General features: G+C 43.6%; 2 protein-coding genes across 2 annotated transcripts in view; both read right to left on the bottom strand.

Moving 5' to 3' along the window:
• The window catches only part of LOC117440243 (midasin-like), a 67,618-nt gene extending 59,987 nt beyond the window's left edge, over positions 1 to 7,631 (bottom strand). Inside the window, 1 exon segment of the mRNA XM_034076535.2 lies at positions 7,565 to 7,631. Coding sequence (XP_033932426.1) covers positions 7,565 to 7,631 — 67 coding nt within the window.
• Positions 7,632 to 7,953: 322 nt separating this feature from the next.
• The window catches only part of LOC117440241 (transcription regulator protein BACH2-like), a 67,888-nt gene continuing 54,984 nt past the window's right edge, over positions 7,954 to 20,857 (bottom strand). The window contains exons 3-5 of the mRNA XM_034076534.2: positions 9,428 to 10,933; positions 8,646 to 8,766; positions 7,954 to 7,970 (exon numbers count right to left, since the gene is read on the bottom strand). Of these exons, the coding sequence (XP_033932425.1) occupies positions 7,954 to 7,970; positions 8,646 to 8,766; positions 9,428 to 10,933 (1,644 nt within the window). The remainder of the gene's footprint in view (positions 7,971 to 8,645; positions 8,767 to 9,427; positions 10,934 to 20,857) is intronic.

Below are 20,857 nucleotides of genomic sequence, written 5' to 3'. Positions count from 1 at the left end.
TGCCATTATTACGAAATCTCCTCAAACAGAGTACTTTCTACAGATGAAGCCACCCACTCAACGCAATATGTCCCACCCACTCAGCAAATCATATAAAACTAAGGACGACCGTTAAAAACTAGCCATGGATCTGAGAAAAACCAAGTCTGATGTAGCCTGCCCTTATTATCACCAGGATAACGGATATGGGCTTAATGACTGGATGTTACAAGTAGGAGAGAGGATGTTCCCGAAGAGAGCTCTCCTCTATAACATATCCATGTAAGGTCTTTAGGACAAAAGAGGACCATGATAACATGACATATGAAGAATATCTTTTTAAAAGATGGTATTATAGATAACCTTTATAGAAACAGTATATCTCATGCCACTCGCCAAGATCGCAAACGACAATTAGCAGAAAAGAATAGAGAAAGTAAAGAAAAACGAAGAAAAAGAAAAGCAACATGAAAAGGAGAAGAAAAATTAAAAGCAAATGCAGAATGCGAATGAAAAGAAAAGGGACCATAGGACGGAAAACTAAAAAGACAAAAGAAGGAAGGTGAAAAGAAAAGAAACAAAGTGAAGAAATTTAAACTAGAGGATGGTGTTGTAGAGCCATTACCGGATCATAATAATCTTATAGATCATCTCCCGCTAACCGACTGCTGCGAATGTGTTGAACAAATACCAAAAGCAATGGCAGAACTTTGCTTCAGTATAATGAGAGAAAAGCGCGATACTGTGGAATTGCCCAAATTGGCGACAGTGCCAGAATATGTATTAAAAGACTGTTGGTTTATCAGAAAAGAAAAAACCTTGTTTTATCTGAACAAGTGTTGCATACACCAAAGTGTGTTTAAAAGTATCTTAGTAACACAAGAAAAAGAGAAGAAAGCGTTAATGTTAACAAACACTGGATTGTTCCACTGAAATAATAAATAAATAATTTCAAAAAGTGCTCTTAAAAAGAACAAATGTATTCAGATAAAAGTATTTTGGACTATTAAGTCCACGATGGTTATATTTAACCCCTAACCCATTTGTATTATATGTCTGTTGTCCTAATAAAGCCAGAGTCACCTGAATTAATTTTGTCTCCAGACCTTTTTTATTTTTTACATTTTGTAACAATCTTAAAACATTTGTGGTTTGACTCTTTTAAAAAAGTTCTTTTTCATCTATCATTTTCAACCAAGCAGCAAGAGGTCAAATGTAAGAACAAGTAATAGTTTGTCACGATTTTATGGGAAATAGTCAGAGCGCGATGTCACATCTTAAAGACAGCTTGAACTGGATAAATGGTTAGTCTTTTTCAAACATACCGTACGTTCTGCATGTTAGTATATCTGGCCCATCGATTTAGACCCTACTGCCCTAGACGCATGCCCTCAATAGGGTAGTCACGCTTTGGGAAGAGGTGTTTCATTTCATAGATCCACCTTGATTGTTATTGTGAAGAGGGACGGGGGAGGAACATTCAGAGGATGAAGAAGCATAAACATAACTTGTTTGTAAAACGGACAGCACGTCAGTTTCAAGAAAGATGACACCGTGTTTATGTATGACATGCAAAATATCTTGAAGTCCTACAAAAAAAAAAAGGGTACAAGTATATTGTGTTGAAAATATCGCAAAAAGTCGTAATATTGTATAATGTATTAGTTGCATGTTGTATTTTTGCTAGCAATCACTATGTAGTTTTTTCAAAAATATAATGGAAAAAAAAAAAGCGAGAAAGACAAAAACAAAATACGTTGAAAAGGGGATGAGTATGTCTGGCTCTCGGGGGGTTGGTGTGTTAAGAGTCACAGTCTTAAAGAAAATCTGCTCATAAAAAGTACTTAACTTTCTACCAGTTGTAAAGTTGTCATACATAAAAAACGCTATCAAAAAAGTAAGAGACTTACTGTTCCTTTGTGAGAGAATTACACACAAATCTGCCGAGTGTCTGTAAAAAGTCTTAAAAATCACAAAACCTGCCTTTTAGAGAAACAGTCTTTTTAAAAAAAGATATGATCAAGGGGGCATTAAGATCTTTAAACTATTAAAACCCTCTTCAAAAGAGACTTCCCCTTCACTGTCCTGCTTCATTGTAGGATTTCTGCCATGTCTCTACTTCAGTTTAACCATCTCTGTTATTATCTGATGGAATACTAGATAAATAAGTAATTAGATACCTTACCGTTACTGCGCTCATAAAGAATGATAAGAATAAGAATAATGCGTATTGAACTGGTTTAATTAATTAGTGATTTTATTTAAGGTAATTAGTTAGAAGCCCTATTTTATCAGTATGTCTGCACAGCAGTTACAATGGTCAAACTACATTAACACAGAATTGTCCCCATTCTTTCTTTAATAGTTACTAACATTAGATATTTTTAATGAGATATTAAAAACAAAAGATATCCCTGGTTTTCATTTAAAAAATCAAGTCACTGAATGCAAGTAGTTGCCTTAGCTTATTTTGTTATGATATGATGATGTTCAATACTGATACTGTTCAAATTAGTTAATGAAATAATCGTTTGGTTATTTTATGCATAGCCTAATGTTACATTTATGTGCTTAAGAATGCCTTCAAGACAGAGGAGATTGAAACATATCTTCGGCTGTAGGCCTCTAAAGCGAGAGGGGTGAGGGGCGGGGAAAGTGTGTGTGTGTGTGTGTGTGTGTGTGTGTGTGTGTGTGTGTGTGTGTGTGTGTTCCCCCTCCTCCACCATATGTTTTCTCCCCTCATGTCTGTTTGTAACTTTTTAGGGATCTCGCTGTGTGTTAAAAACTGTATCAAAAGCTTTGGTAACCTTACCCTTCTTTTTCTTTTTAATGTTTGAGCACAGGTTTTTCTAAATACATTTATGACTGTTAACAAATAATTAAAGCCATCATTATATTTGGACAGCGACTGCATATCGCAGAGATCTGCTTGAAATTGCTGCAACGGTCTGAGTACGAAAACTCGGTTACTTATAAAATACACCATAGCCGACTTGTACAAATGTATATGCGTTATCCTCTGATAAATATTCTCTGACTTTCTATATATTTAAGTATATTACCTACCTCCCTCTGTTTACCACAGGTTTGTCTCCATAGGGGGTTTATGGCTTCTCCATAGGGGGTTTGGGGTTTTCCCTTGCCCTATCCTTTAACAAAAAGGCTGACTTTTTAAAATATCTGTTTTTTATATGCTTTACTTTGATTTGGAGCACCCAACGGATGGCTGTAAGTTGTCACCGGTGTCTCGCTGATTAAATTCATATCAAGACGTCTCTTGGCCATTTTCTCTCGACTTGAAAAATATTTAAGAGTGACGCTGGCTTTTTATTTAGATAGAGGGAGAGGGTGAGGGGCGGGGAAAGTGTGTGTGTGTGTGTGTGTGTGTTCCCCCTCCTCCACCATATGTTCTCTCCCCTCATGTCCTGTCATGTCCTGTTTGCAAAAACAGAGAGGTTTAAATATATGTTTTTAAGATGCCTTACTTTTGATTAATTTCATGTTATTTGCAAGTATTTGTAAGTTACATTCGATACTGTATACAGGATTAACCACACAGGAAGTGGTAAGGAGGCGGGACATATATCCTAGGCATATTAATTGATTGAAAACAACGGCATTTTATTTTTCTCATTTTTTAAATTTTAATTTATTTTAATTTTGAAAACCGGAAGCGGGGGCGGGACATCCGGTCGAACGAGGCGGGACTTCCGGTCGAACGAGGCGGGACTTCCGGTTTCAAAATAAAAATAAAAAGGTGGGACTTCCGGTCAAATAAGGCGGGACTTCCGGTCGAAAAGGGGCGGGGCGACCTGTCACTTTTTCTGCATACTAATGAGATTGAAGTGGCATTTGTATTACTACTCCCCCCCCCCCCATTCTGTCTCTCATAGCTGAGGTATACCTAGGATGAAAATTACAAATTAAAATTGTTTTTAAGTGGGATAACTTGCACAATTGGTGGCTGACTAAATACTTTTTTGCCCCACTGTACATCTTCCAAACTGAAATGAGATCTTATCGTGTTATATGAGGTCTACAATTTCACATATTTGTGTTTCATGCCATCTCTGTAATTAACCATGTTACATATCACGTGCTTGTAAATGGGATTACAAAGAAGAAACACACACTCAAACAAACCGTAAATCAGATCATAGACTGGGGAGGTTTGCTAGCTGTCTTGTCCTGGGGGTTAAAGTCATCATCTGCAGCGTCTTCAGATACATAAATGACTGCTCTCTTGCTAAAGAATGTCATCATGAATAACATCAACCTGTAATAGGTTCATACAAGGCTTTATTTATGTAAGAAGCAGATCACTACACTAACTACCACTAATGCTTCTCATTTGACCAACAGCAGCATTTGCAGTAGAAGAAATGTGTATTTAACGAGAGAGAAGTGTCAAACTTTATCGACAACAACACAACGAATGTGACTCACTGTTTGATTAGTGATTTCTGGAAATGCAATACCACAGAGTACAAGCTGCCGAGCTGTGGTGACGTAGTCAACATCACAGTGTCTGTGCCCCAGTTGGCCCTGGGGGGCCCACGTACTGTACAGAATGCTGAGTATCCCGTGGAGTTTCACACTAAACACACTCTCCTCTTCTCAAATAAGAGCGCCAGAATATCTCCACTCTCGGTCTCTATATTTGTCCCGCTCCCCATAGCGTAAGCTCCGGGGGAGGTTGGGGGCATTGAGCTATTTAAAAAGGAAAAACAGATTTCACAGTGAAATGCTCGGGTAAACAGAACTCCTCTTGCTCAATTGGAACAAGTAAGGCCTTTTGTGTTAAGTACATTATAATATGTGATGCACTTAAATACATGTTTTAGAAATGAATGGGCAAACATCCCTTTAGTGTTTGGATCATTCTCCTTCTGCACTCCCTTGCTCTTGTCTAGCCACTGAACGCAAATCTACTTTCACTTATGGTCACATATTTGATGCCATGTGTTCTCATTAACTATACTTAAAAATCATATTTCCTATATTTAGAGACATTTCTTTTCATGGTGATACTAAAAGTTGTGTTATATTGCTTACAAAATGAGTGCTTGTAGTATAAGGGGCAACTCATTTGAGAAAGGCACATCACTATTTTACATGACTAAAGCAAGTAAGCAGCTCCACAGTCAACATTATGAACGTACATGCTACATCATATGTAGAGTAGAGCAAAGGTCCTTTGGCATTGTGCAATGTTTGCACAACTGATATCAAGGTCTGTGCACTTCCTGTCAAACATTACTCTATTTCATGCTTTGCCTGCTAAACCAACCACAATGTGCTGATGAATCAGGACCACTTCCTCATTCCTCTCTCTCGCTCTGAGATCAATATTTCCACCGCTGTGGCCAGACGAGACGCTAGAATGAGCTCACCGCTTACGCTGCACCGCGAGCTGTGGAGCTCCGAGAGACAGAGGGAGGGAGACACTCTGAACTACAAATGTAGCAAAAGTACTACAAGTGCAGGAGCCATTAAGTTAGTGTACTGACTCTGTGATGTCTGTTACACACTGATTTATTTCTGAAGTCTGGTAACATTAGCAACCATAGCTGTATAGTGACAACACTCCTAGTGCACTGATGAGCAATAAAACAATGAATTCCACTTCTTTTGATATATGATATGATTCATGTCATTAATGTGCATTCAATTCAGCAAACTGACTTAGTTTGAATAGTTACTCAACACCCTCCATACAAAGATTGATCCTACGTTAGCTAACATTAGCATTATCAAGAGTGTGTTCTATGCTAACATATTGTGATGATAATGAAATATGTGTTAGAAATTCAAATCAATGTATTATGGCATAATGTACCACATACCGTCAGTTTAAATGCTATTTTATTCTGGAAAAAACCGGAAGTTCTCAATACCAAGATTTTATTCTGAAAATCCTTCATGACGACATCCGGGACTACCGCCCATTAGTATCATTAAAGTAGCTATTGACGCCGTTAACATGTATCACATATAAAGTTATGAAAGGAGGAGAAAAGGCATGTGGAAGTAAGCAATGAATGTAAAATGTCGAAATCCTCTGTTTAACGCGATATCGGACACAGGAGAACGAGGGGGAAGTCCCCTACGTCACTACAGCTCCCAGAGAGGAGGAGCGAACAGCCACAGCCAGCAAGCGGGAAGGACCTTTATATATACAGTATGGGAAGGACGAAGGCTTGTAAGCTCTCTTCTGCACGGCCAGCACTGGGAGAGGAAGCTGCAGACTTTCTCTCCAGACTGAACAATATCCTGTTTGTAACATTACCGCGCTTTTTATTAATTAAAGTACCAATTTTGAACCTTCTCAGAGACTCCATTTAGTCTCCTTTTTTTAAGCTTCTTACCTGGACGCGAGAATAACGAACACAGCATAACATATGTTACATTATAAAAGTTAGTATAATAGAAGCACAATGAGCTAAAACAGTGAGTGATGAGGCAGTGATTCATTTCACAGCAATATGCATCTACAGCTTGCTAGCATTAGCTATCCACGGAAAGCTACTTGTTATACTGTAGCACACTAAAGGCTGTAGCATTGTGTCAAATGAAAGATAACAATATCTGTAGCTACATAATCCTGATACCAGCCAATAAACAACAATAAATCAACCCAATCTTATCTACCGTATCTATACCGTACACAACTCTAACTCTATAGCTTGTAGCCTACAAATCCAGACAATACATCATTTGTATCCTTTTTTTAATGTTTAATTTAAATCTCACCCCTTGATTAATGCTCGACGAGTCAAATGAATGTCCATTTCCCCACTCATTACTTGTTATACATATTGTAAGAGTTGATTCCATAACTGCTGTTGCATGGTAGGTCAGCAATCTACATGACTGCTGTTAAAACAAGGAGCCACCAATGGATCCCCTCACAGAGCCACACTAAGTTGGGACCAACATTCAGTCCAGCTTTTCTTCAATTTGGTCTCAAAGGTTGCTTAGTTTCTCTTTGCAGGACACTGCTCTGTCTGCAGCACGAAGCTGTGGCCCGTATGAAGGCAGCAGCCCATAATCACGAGCAGACGCTGCCCAGAGACCTGAAGTGACTCCAGCTACCTGAATGATGGGCTTCGGTCAGACTGCCCTGCTCTTTAACAACTCCCTTCCTCATCTGGATCCACTGGGTCAAGTCCACAGTCCAGAGCTGAAGCTATGTTTTATCGAAGCTGCCATTCGCTCATGTTTGTTTGAACGGCAGGATTACATCGAGGGGGTGTTAGGAAAACAAGCGGCCAAGGAAGCATGAGGGAGCACTTCTTTAGCACTTAAAGGCCAAGGGAGAGTAACCTAACACTGAGCTTCACTTTGGAAGTACTTCTCTGTGACCTCCGCTTTAACTCCGGTGCAATAAAGTGTGGAGCAGTGAAACACTCATGAAGGATCTTATCAACAGCTCTGATAGTGAGTGCAAAGCTGGCAGACAGCCCTGCGCAAGCCAATAGAGATTTGACAGAGGATATAGTGGAGTAATGGAGCGGCAACAATGGCTGACACATACATATATAAACAGTCATACCCACACAAAGACATGACAAAGAGAACTGACATGTCTCCCAGTCATGTTTGGGCTGCTCTCCCAGCTGATAGCTCAGCGCTGTATATCCATCCCACATGATTTACAGCGGCACACTCAGCAGGCCTCTCAAAGGCGCATCAATGGAAAGGCGACGGTGGTTGTGTGCCACACTCTGAAGGTAATAATTACGCATTACTGCTGAGCCTCTTTCTCTCGCAGCTCTGCTTGTGCAGCGGAACTGAATTATTTCCACTAAATCCTGTCATGTAGCTCCAACCATTGCAACATGCCGACTTGCTCTGTGAATGTGATCGCCATGGCAACGCACCACTTTCTCTTCTCTCCTTCCAGTTCTGCTTCCTCTGCCCTCTTCCACCAAGCTCTTCACAAATGATTCTGACATCACTGATGGACGAATCTCAAGAGGTGAGACAGCCTGGGAACACGGAGCCCAAAGGTCACAAGTTCAAGCTCTGCAACAGCCACAATGTGATGTCACAGACATGACTCAGCTACAGTCAAGAGAATACCTCGTATATATGTTTCCCCTACCATTGTCCTTTTTCACATTGAACATGTGCTCTTTTATTAAATAAAGGCTTTGATTTGAAGTTGAGTTTAGTGTTGTTGACCCTAAGAAACACTGATGCATTAACCATAACAATAATCCACAGCTCCTCTCTGCTCCAGAGGATTTAAAACATATATATCCCAATGCCCCCCCCCCCCCATGCTCAGGCAGCACCCCCCCAAAGCAGTACACCTAGGGGAAACACTGATATACCTATACCATCTATTGAGAAAAAACAAACAAATCTCAACCAGGGGAACAAAGAAAGCTCCTTCTCAGCCTCCATAAGAGTCCATTTGGAGATACAAGGTTTTCACGTGACAGCGCGGCCTGAGATCCAGATGGAAATGTGCCTCATTAAAGCGAGTGAACAGCAGCGCTCTGAGGAGGCAAAGCTATTCTTTGTAAATTGATTTAGCCTTACACTTCCCCTCAGGTGGGAAATCTGCTCATTTTGATATTATTCCACCCGCGCTGAGCTCCATCTGTGAGCGAGAGGTTCCCTCACTGATCTTCACACTGTAAACAACAACAGCCTACAGTCTGCAGGGCGTCTGCCCAGGTGGATTAGGGGAGGATGATTAGAGGATTGGCTGTTCATCCTTGTCAGCACTGTGGAGCTGCAGCACCATGAGACGGAGCTCAACCTCTCGCCCACTCCCTGCAACCGCACACCATAACACGTTATGGCCTTACGCAGCGCTGCTGTCATGTACTGGTTGTAATTCCTCTGTGACGGCTGCACACCTTCACTGCGGCAGGGTATCACTGCTAATGGTCGATAGATCAGAAATGTCAGAATGTCTAACAAGCATGCTAGAATCAGCATGTGCATATTTATAGGGCCGGATTATAGATGTCAGTGTTTCCGCTGGGATGAGATGAGCGAGTTAGGGTAGCTGGCAGTGGCAGGGAGACGGACAGACAGGGAATAGCTTCAGAGGGCAGCTGTGCCCTGGGAGAATCCCGAGCCTCCAAACGCATGCAGTGCGTTCACACTTTCACATTACTCCCAGCGTAGATGATTGAAAACACAGCACCACAGCCTCCTGCATTTTGACTATCCTAGTGCTTTTGGGCTCACACATTCAGACTCATTACACAGATCTCCAGCAGTGCTTAAAGCACATTCATAATATCAAAGCACATCTGTGCCCTTTGGTGATGCTGTAAATGGTGTACTGAACACCCCTGCTTCAATTACATGATGATTTAATGACTGCTAATGCAGACCTGGAGAGCAGGGCACTGCGGTGTAATTAGCCGTGGTGGGATTGGGTGTAATGGCTACTGTGTGTTACAAGAGAAGGACAATGACTCACCTCTGGCCCTGGCTCCTGCACATGGCAGGACTCGCTGTCTCCCTCTGAGAAGGAGCCCGACTCGTCGCTGGAGTTGGTGCCGTAGGACTGCTCGCATTTGATCTTAGGCCGCACCTGGTTAAAAAGCGCCTCCCCGCCCACACTTTGCTCCTGCTGGTCCACATTGAGGCAGCGTGCCACGTTGGAGCACGGAGAGGAGGAGAACTCAAACTGGGGCAGGCTGCAGGGAGAGCCCCCGCTGCCGTCCTCTGCATAGGAGTACGAGGAGCAGGAGCTGGAAGTCCTGGTGCGTGTTTCACAAGGCGGTGAGCGCGGGCACACTTTGATTGGCACTGGGCAGCTGGTGTTGGGTCTCGGGTGGCACAGGAGTAGGGGGTCGCTGGAGGTGCTGCTGGGAGAGTAGGTCTGCGACGTGGGGAGGGACTGGCTGGCTCCGGCCCACAGGCCCTTTGGCATGTGCTCAGAGAGCTCCATCTCCAAAGAGTTTCCACCAGGGTAGGAATGTGCTGGGGTTCCCAGACGTTTGCATGCCCCTGAGGAAAATATGACACTACGGCGATCAAGCTCAACTTCCTGTTTGCAGACCCCATCACAGGAAGCGGACTTGAGGGACAACCCTGCAGGGAAACTGTCAACGTCCTTTGGGGATGTAACAGGCAGATCCAGCTCCCCAGTGAAAGGCCTGAAGTCTTTTCTATGATCTCCCTGAGAGTTGACTTTGTCCTGGGGACAGACAAGTCTGTTGGTGAATAGCTGCTGTGAAGTGTTGGGCAGGTCCACCCCTTTCTTGAAGAAGGCTCGGAGGCAGGAAGGGGACTTGGTTCTCTTGGTTCTCTCCACAGATATGGGGTTATCCATCTCCATGCTCGTCACACTGTCCTTATCCCTGTCCCCCTGCTCGTCCCCTGACAGGCACAATGAGATGGCCTCTTCGTCAACCTGTGGTTCAACTTTGATCTGTGCCAAAGGCAGCCTGTCCTGACCCGGCAGTGCCCCGCTGACGCTGCTCTCTTTTAATGTGCTTGGAAAACCTGAGGTACTGGTGTGTGAGGATGTGTCATTATTGTGCTTGTTGCAGGCCCACTGGTATTTCCTGTACTTCGGGCATCGCGGCAGGTCTGACGCTCCGTGCCTGTCAAAGTCCAGCCGGCCATCGGAGAAGTTACTGGGAATAGCCATTGCTAGCCGATCCTCGTCAGGGTGTTCAAAGGAAGTGAGGGCTTCGGCGCGCCGTCGTGCCTTTGGGGAGGTGGGCTTCTCCACCTCAGACTGCATGCTCTCATCCTGTGAGTTGTTCACTTCTGCTGCCGCCACCTTGTGGCAGAGCAGCAAGCCGTCCTCCTCGCGGCGCAGCTGTGCTTCCAGGAAGCGAAAGCATGAGTCCTCCAGGTTGTGCATGCGCAGGAATTCGGCACAGCGGATGACCTCCTGGATGTTTTCTCTGCTGAGTAACAGCTTAGCAGTGTAGGCAAACTGCAACAATGGAGCGAATCCCCTGGCAGTGACCTGCAAAAAAACAGGGAAATTGCCAGCATTACCATCAGCAGTCATTGTTCAGAGCACTTGGAGTGTGGTGAGACAACCTGACAGCTCCACAACCATACACAAACAGTGTCAAACATGCTTCATTGTTTATCAGGTCAGCGCTGAACATTCCATACAGCTGAATAAGAAGGGTGCTCTGTGGGTGTCGGCAGGTTGTGTGTCCAGCCTCAGAATCAGAACACCTTTATTCGTCCCACAGAGGGGACATTTAAATAGCCGCTCATGTTCATAACACCAACCTCCGGAACATTCAGCAATCTGCCACTGTCTGTGGCCATGGCATTGGTTTTGGCTGCACCCACTGTCTGTGGCCATGGCATTGGTTTTGGCTACACCCACTGTCTGTGGCCATGGCATTGGCTACACCCACTGTCTGTGGCCATGGCATTGGTTTTGGCTACACCCACTGTCTGTGGCCATGGCATTGGCTACACCCACTGTCTGTGGCCATGGCATTGGGTTTGGCTGCACCCACTGTCTGTGGCCATGGCATTGGTTTTGGCTACACCCACTGTCTGTGGCCATGGCATTGGGTTTGGCTGCACCCACTGTCTGTGGCCATGGCATTGGGTTTGGCTGCACCCACTGTCTGTGGCCATGGCATTGGGTTTGGCTACACCCACTGTCTGTGGCCATGGTATTGGCTACACCCACTGTCTGTGGCCATGGCATTGGGTTTGGCTGCACCCACTGTCTGTGGCCATGGCATTGGGTTTGGCTACACCCACTGTCTGTGGCCATGGTATTGGCTACACCCACTGTCTGTGGCCATGGCATTGGGTTTGGCTGCACCCACTGTCTGTGGCCATGGCATTGGGTTTGGCTACACCCACTGTCTGTGGCCATGGTATTGGCTACACCCACTGTCTGTGGCCATGGCATTGGGTTTGGCTGCACCCACTGTCTGTGGCCATGGCATTGGGTTTGGCTGCACCCATTCCTGTCAAGTCATGGTAATTCTTTAAAAACAATCAGCAAATATCTTTCTGTATTGTTTGGTTAATGATATGTTGCAATTGTTAACCTTAGCACCAAAGTGTTGTTATGACAAAGATGTTTCATTTATAGGAAGCTTTTGAATAAATATTATTTGTATTCAACACTGATTTGAGCGTAATGTACTGTTAGCGCCCCGGTCAGGACTTGGCCCCAAAGCCTCACTTTCTGTGTCAGTGCCCTGGTCCTCAGGTCAAGTGCCTGTAAAGCCTAATGGTGTGTAAGACTCAGGCTTATCCCCGTTGCGGCCATGTGGCGCGGGATGATAGAGGGAAGCCTTCCATTTAGACTTAACGCCAGATAATTAGGTAAACTCCTGAGCCGGCAGAAGTCCTGGCTGCCCGGCTGTTGTCGCAGAGCGCTGAGACCAGAGACCAGAGACCAGAGCGCTGAGACCAGAGACCAGAGACCAGAGAAAGACCACAACGCTTGTCTGCTGTTTGGGGATCAGCTTGAGATTCACACTAGGTTGCATTCATCCATTCACTCAACCAATCCCTGCAGCTTTATCCCGGTTAATGATTTGGCGACACACACATTACGGTTTGGGCAATGCAATCAAAGCACACACATAGAAAAGGAGCAGTAACACAATTGCAATGCGTTCACTTTGAGACGGTATTGTTTGCTCTACAAAGCACCTTTTCAGAGGCTGAGTGATGTTACGCTTTCCTTTCAAGAGCTTGCCGTGGCCGAGGATGAGCGGAACAATGTGTTTCAATGAGCCCACTGTATGGTGAGGATTGTCTCCCTTTGTTGGGGGGAACCAGAAGATGGATGACCCTGCAGTCGGTGGACAGGATCACCTGTGAGCACTGCAGCAGCTTCCAGCGCGTCTGCCAGACTCCCCACTAGTAAAACAGGGATTTCCCTCCGCAGTAATCAAGATTCAAAAACCTCAGAATTTGTGGATTTTTCCGCTTAGGAAAAACAACGAAGCAGTATGACCGAGGAAACTCAAATATCTCAGTAAAAGATAGCTTGAGGTCACTACGTAGAGTCTGGGACGGAATTCAATCGTCTGGCTTTTCAGGAAAATGAGTAAACATGTGCAATCGGTTGTTGCTTTTTGATTTGTATAGGTCTAAACCAGGGGTGTCAAACTCAAGGCCCGCGGGACAAAACCGGCCCGTGACCTCATTTTACGTGGCCCGCGAGAGCTACCAAAGAATATAATATACAATATGTGTAATTGTTCAATATTTGCTCTCAATTACTTGCCCTAGACTTACAGACGTGATTCATGCAGTTATTACCAGAACTGCTAAGTATCCAATGCAGAGCCAATAATGTAATATAATACATCATTTTATATATATTATATATGTATATTTATATAGTGTTAAAGTTACAACTGGCCCTTTGAGTGCAAGCATAATGCTAATGTGGACCGCGATGAAGTTGAGTTTGACCCCCCTGGTCTAAACGGAGAAGAGGCAATAGTTTATTGACTTTGTTGTTGCAAACAAATGAAAGATAATATATACTAGAGGAGCACACAATGGAGTTTGTGTTTATGCCAGTTTCAGTGGAACTTGACCCTAAAACACAGACAGGGATTATGTGATTAGAAGAGGTATGACGATGAGAGCTTTACATTGTAAAACACCCAACTTGACTTTCAGCTTAACTCAATGATCTACAAGTTAGTGTCCGTCTCACAAGTCACTCTGAAGTCAGTTAGGTGCTTGCTGCTAATGTTGTAAAACAAACCCACTTCTTTATTCACTTTGCCATTTAATCATTAGTCTGAAGGCATGTCAGTGTGGAGATCTTGTGGCTGTAAATGGACGAAGACAATGTTATAAAAAATGTCCATATCAGGAGATATTTGTTTTTTAGGGGGGTTACACGCACACGGTGAGATCTCTCTCTCCGTTACACATTACTCTGTTCCATGAGCCACCGTTGCTTGGAAGCCATCTGTGAGTCTCTCTTTAAAAGCTATAAATAAATGTCTTTTTCAGACTCTTATTGAGGCACTTCTTCTTCAGCAACAGCTGTCAAACAATATCCATATTTCTTTCAACTGGCCTGTGACAGCTAGAATATTCCCAGATGGGTATGTGTGAGTTTCTACCCCTGGCCTTATTGTCTACCCTGCCAGTGTAGTGGTGACTACAGTTCATCCACCACGCTATAAAAGAGATGTAAATGTACTCTTCAATAATTGGATGATCTCTATGATATTGAGTTTAATTATTTTGTTAATTTACATTTCACATGTGCGTTTTTCCTTTGTTATGACAACAGACAGCCCAATGTTTACGTTATAATCATACCTGCAGCTCCAGCATGGCCAGCTGTGTGATATGCTAAACACACAGCTGTTTGCATACAGTGTGTAATGTGTGATGCGTACAAGATATTTCTGTATTTTTGCAAATGTAGGCAGCGCTCCTCCATCTTCCTTGTGTTAACAGAGCATCCACATTCTGCAGCTCCCAGCATGCCTCTGGTTTAAAGCACCTTGCAGTGCGCCCTGCGTAACAGACAGTCCAACAGCAGCAACCATATCAGTCATTGTTAAGAGAAAGCTGCTGACTCCATATCTGTGAGGGGGGTGGTGTGTGTGTAGTTGTAGTGTACGTGTAGCTAGGGTCAGGGGGTGGGTGAGAGTGTGTGAGGAATTGGGGTGAGGGGAGAGGCTCTGAGTGCTCTACCCGCTCTACTGATGAGAGCAGCACATCCCCTACTACTAATGCTGCAACACACACACACACACACACACACACACACACACACACACACACACACACACACACACACACACACACACACACACACACACACACACACACACACACACACACACACACACACACACACACACACACACACACACACACACACACACACACACACACACACACACACACACACACACACACACAGTAAAGCTGCTGGAGAGAAAGTGCTGAGCGTACCAGGGATCTATTTTCAGCGAGTATCAGCAGCTGCTGTCTGCGGGAGAGATCTTTATGTGTGCTCTGCCCCATATGTGATTACTCCACTGTTATAACCAGCACAGCAGCCTAATGAAGGAAAGCATAGCATGAGAGACGCCGGGTGGGGGGGTAAATGTGAGGGAGGATGGACAGAGCACAGAAGAAAATCAAAGAGGGAGGGAGACAGCCAGAGCTTAGGAAAGTGTTAAAGAAGGAAGAGGAGGACAGGGAGCCTGATCACTCTCCGCGTGCATGAAGCATTTCAGCTGTTAGCAGCCCTTAGTGTATGAATGAAGACAAAGAGAGAAATGACTCAACGGGACAGATTGGGGCCATTTTAGGATAAGAGGGCTCTGATCTGTGTCTGGACATGAGATACCATTACAGGGCAGGAGACTATAGGCAGCGGCCAATCACAGGGCCGGACAGTTTGCATAACATTTCTGGGGAGCCTGCCAAACAGCCTTTCATTAGCAGGCTGAGCAATACTACACCCTCCTCTCTCACCCAGTGCCCCTCTCCTACATCGGCCTTTCGCCTCTATGGAAGAGATGGCTAATTTATGCAAATGTGCTCCAGTGAATTCCTGCATGTCATGCATGCTAATGAGTACATGGCATGGCATGACAATGGAGTGCAGGAGGAAACACTCAGTCTCCACTGACATTAACCTTTGTGTTTGCAGGCAGACAAAAAGGAGCCTGAGTCACAGCGCTGATGGAGACGAAGCAGGCTGTACTGTACGCTGACATGACCACACCGCGGGTTCAGCTTTGTGCTGAGGAAAAGGCCTGCTGCACGACAGAACATCTCTGTGGCCGAAGGAAATGATGTTATTAAGTCAGAAAATACCTGACAAGCTTGCGTCACTTTAGAAATGCACTGCAATGTAACTAAGTATAGCTTATTATTACCATACCAGATTTTGCATTTACAAATCAAATGTTTTACAATAGTTCACGAAACATAACGTGGTATCTAAGATTATTTGATTGGTTTCAAGAAGTAATTTTTTTCAATTATTTCTGTATGGTATAAACAAATAATAATTCAAAACTTCCATTCGTTAGATTATCAATCACTGTCAACACATGTTTTTATTGTTGTCCAAAAGTTTCATTGCTGCAATAAGCAACAATGAAAACATTACATCAGACATGGGGTCATCCATAACTATACTTCCAATATCTGCAGGCTAGGGAGTAAAATGTACTCAAATCAATAGCTATATATCATCTCAGTTGGCTTGGATTTTTTAATCGGTTATTAGTATTTTCCTGCTTTTTTGTACTCAGTGACCAATTTTCTAGAAGCCTTTACGCATCTGTAAAGAAACCCCGTGATTTAAATTGATGCATTTGCACGATTTACAGAATAAATACATGACCAACTTTACCGTGACTTAACATTCAACTAAATAAAAGAAAACACAAGCAAATTATAATTTTTCTTTTGAACAAAAACACTTAAGAGGATTTGGCTTCCCAGATGTGTTCATTGGTTACTGAAGGGGGAAACGTTTGGACCTGAACTATTGTATTCATTATCTCAAATGAAAGTACATCTTAAACACTCATGCAGTTTAAATATTAAAGATAAATCCCAACCCTAATAATAACTCCTTAACAAAAACATGTACACACTGACTCACACACACACTGTTATAATTGTACTGCTCTGTACCGTAAGGTTTAGTGCACATTTGGATCAGTAATGAGGGACTAAGCTGATGGAACCATCCCCCAGTGATGTTGAGAGAAGGTAAGGAAAGTGTCATCCTCAGTGAAGCAGCAGCTCAGACGTCCCTGGTGCTGAGCTGTGGGTGAGTTACCCCCCCAACAGTGATTTGTGTGGATCAGATAGTGTATGCCCTAATCCTCCCCCAGTGCAGCTTACTGTACAGTCCAGACATGGAGGACATGACCCCACCTCTACACATGTTCAACACACAAAATGATCGTGTTTACGCTGATCTATTTCTGACCGAACACGTCTGAGGATACTCTCTGTGTCCAGCACTTGTTTTGTCCACCCTGTTTGTATGGTAGCTATTTTATCCCAGGCTGATGGAAGTCTGTTTATCACCTTGTAGATGTAGGATGTATAGCTGCTTAACTGTGCGGGGTTTGAAGGTTAAATACACAGAGCAGAAACATGGGGATCACCATGTTGTGGCCCCGTTGGCTTTCTGCTCATCTCTCACACCCAGAACCGTGTCTATCACAACTGGACCTTCTGTAGACACACACACCCCTCGCCACTGCCGCATTATAATCCACTTTTCACTGAATTGTCGTCTTGAAAGGGTACTCACAACAATTCCGCAACAACTTCATCTCCACCTGTTGCACTTGTCATTTCAACGTTAAAAACAATAAAACGGCATGAATTGCTTCGTCGCACTCATCTAGATCCTCTGTCTCGAGCCAGTGAACTAGCGGGCCTTCTAGAGCACCCTGGAACCGAGGGGAACTCTGAAAGAATACGCCCATTGGCTACAAGTCAATATATGATTGGTTGATCAAACTGTCAGTCCAAACGTACGCTCTCATTCAGTGCAATGGCCAGGGCATTCTATCAAGGATGTAGAATACCTGGTTGAAGGATATTCCCAGAGACCCAGAACAAGATCTGATTGGTTGCTTTCTTTTCTAACACAAACCCACTGAAATGCGTAGTGCTTGATTTGAGAAGGACAAACAAATCAACGTAACACTGTAATATTACAGATCAACAACACAGATACCATTCTCATTTTTTGTTTTGTTTTATCTGAGTGTTCCAGGGTATTCTCTGAATAACGGTAACGGCTGATGTTGGTTCTGTGGTTTCGCATTGAAGATGACGTCACGGCTTCGCCTACACTGCGTTACTATAGTTACTGCCCCAGCTACAAAACTGCAATGGAAACGCAGCATAAAGTGAGCCTGGCCTACCAAGGCCTAACTATACCATACTAAGCCGTGCGAGGCCCTGCAGTGGAAATGCGCCATTAGATTAGCAGGCGGTTGAGCCCCGATCAACTGCTTGACCTAAGATGGTGGATGGATGTCCCTTGCAGCAGTCTACATCCCTTTTAGTCCTCATACCTAAGCAACAAAAGGTATTTTGGCAGTCCAGATAAAACTATATGAGTATAATCTGACCTGCTACTTCTAGGGCTAAGGTCTAGTTTTAGGTAGGAAGCTAGAACTACTGGGTCAGGGCAAGATCAAGGTCATCGTTAATGAAACCAATGTCGTCAACTTTTTAAAAGTCAAACTTTGCTGACTCAACCGGGCACCCCAAGGTTTTACGACTGCTGCAACAACGTACTTTCACCTTTTACTTTCAATAGAGTACAGGCATATTTTACACAGCCTCAAGAGGTCACCAGTCAGGTTGATCTTGGCATATGTCCTTTACATGTTAAAGGCCAACACATGCTGTCGTTTTTATGATGAGGGCATCAAGAGTATTGGTTGGGTTAAAAAATATTCTAAATGTATGATCCCTACAGGGTCGTCCCTCAGGATTTTGGCGATTTCAAAACGCATCTGCTGTCGGCCTGACCTCATTTAGCCACGGGGTATGGCTGATATTTGAGCAGTTCCAGTGGAGCCAGTGAATGTCCACCTGGGCCAGGACTTCTACCGATTTGAACCAAAATATGTATCCTCCATTTTTGCTTAGTTTATGCCCGTTTCAGGCGGGAACTCTACTCATTGGCTTCAAGTACTCTTACATAGTACTTTCCTCCTAAAATGTGAACTTACTTCAACTTAAGTTTTGCCTTTTTGATGTGGAAGAAAAACAAAACAGCTTTGCATAGACATCATTTGGCAGCTTGCCGCGAATCCTAGATGACACTGCAGATGGACACCCTCTTTAAAACCGACAACATCATTTACTGTGTTTACTTTTAAATTGAAAAATGTGCAGTGTTTCCTGGCCCACGACGAAGGAAAAAACGGACAAACAGGAGGTGGTTTGAGGTCTGTGAACCAGCGCTGAATCACCGTGCTTTCTCTACTTTTTCCAGAATAAAACTCAGAGGTAGCACTGATGACCGGAGGCATTCCAAAGGCCTTCACCGTCCCCACAGCGGTCTGGAATCAATCACTGCAGCCAGTCAGGGCTTTTCCACACTGCAGCACAGTCCTTAGGATTACTTTTTCATTGGTCATTTGATTAATTCAGCTTTACAGAAAGATGATATTATTACTACAATTAAAAAGCGTTTAGCACTATTTTGGATTAATGTTCAAATGTCTAGTAGGTAGATCATTAGATTCTCCACACCAGCCTGTTGTAAAGGACAACAGAATCAGCATGCTGCAGCAATAGCTGGCTGACAGCAGTCTGCTGTGATCATGGCAGTGAGTGGTGAGTCACAGCTTTGCAGACAGTTCCATATATATGGAGGTCATTTCTGTTTGTCACAGTGATGACTGCTCCTCTCCAGTGGAGGGCTCCCGGTGGCACGCTGCTTCTTATGAATCCCTCTTTGTTCTTACACTCACAATAAATATGATGGAGAGAAACACTGTGTGTGGACGGACGCTGTTCTGTTCCTTCCCCCTGCCGGCTGGCCCGGAGGACAGCAGGCTTAGATGAAGCAGGATTGTTTTGTTCCCATGATGTGATGGCCAACAAAGCCCCTTGATGAAACTGGCTGCCCCTCTGCAAGCCCACAATCACATTAGATATAGATGATGTCACTCACCAGCGCCAGCCCCGGCTATTCCAGGGGCGGCGGGCCATGAGAGAGGAGTGATGAAGGTTGTGGGGGTGGTGGTCTTTGTTTCACATTTCATCCGCACTCAGCTCCCTCCCCTTTCCCCCAGTGGCAGCCAAGGCCTTTCCTATTTGCCCTTTTTTACACAGACTTCAGAAGCGTCTGAAGGAATATTCCAATGACCCTGAGCAGACCAGAGACCATCAGACATGAGGCAGGGAGGTGTCAGCATGCTCCGTCACTGACCCTAAATCAAGGGTGAAAGGGACCTTAAAACTTGACTAGCACTTAAATGAAATAACATTCCTCCATGATGCGACTGGGACCAGTCTGGACCGTCAGAGATGTACTCCCTGCTGCGCAGTGACAGAATGCGATTCAAAGGAACATGTAACCTTCAATAGATAAACACGATGATCAAAAGAAATACAACTAATCACTTATATTTAACTAAAACATTCTAAGCCAATTTGTTGTTATTCCTGAATTCTATTTTCTTTTTCTATTTCATTTCCATTTTATGCTGCTTTATAATTATATTCCACTATTTTATGCACTCAAGAAAATGAAACGTTGGCATTAGTTAAGAGAAAAAATAAACTTTCAACTTCATATAATTGATTTCAACTAACCTAATATGTTGTCAAATTATAAAAATAAAATAATAAATGAATTACATTTGAATAAAGTCAACCTAGTTACTAGTGACTTTATATATTAAGATTTTACATCCAAAATATATAAAGAACAATATATAGGACATTAAAATGAATTTTATTTAAATATAATATATAAAACATTATTAAATGAACATTTGAGCTTTTCCCTAGATAATAACATCAATATTACTAGTGATAGTGAAGATAACTGCATTTGTAAAAGTGTAAGATTTCAATGGCAGGGTGTTGTTGAATGTGCTATAATCACTTTAAGTTTCCATAGTGACAGAAGAAATCTAATATATCTTTATATGTTGTATTGCAACTAAAGCCTCTTACACACCAAACTGACACCAAAGAACACCAAAGAACACGTCCCGACGGAACGTCGCCTCACGTCGCCTCACGTCTCCTGCGTCTTGGCCATGTGTCGCACTGGAAGACACCGCAAAGACTTCAGCCGACGGCCAAGAAGCACGTACGAACTGCGCATGCGTGAGTGGCAATAACTCTCCTTGCCAGCAGGCGGCGGTAGTGTGTATTCGTCATTCAAAAGAGGCAACAA

This window comes from Pseudochaenichthys georgianus, chromosome 24, assembly GCF_902827115.2.
Source record: "Pseudochaenichthys georgianus chromosome 24, fPseGeo1.2, whole genome shotgun sequence".
Taxonomy (NCBI): Eukaryota; Metazoa; Chordata; class Actinopteri; order Perciformes; family Channichthyidae; genus Pseudochaenichthys; species Pseudochaenichthys georgianus.
This window is presented reverse-complemented; position numbering and strand designations above follow the sequence as displayed.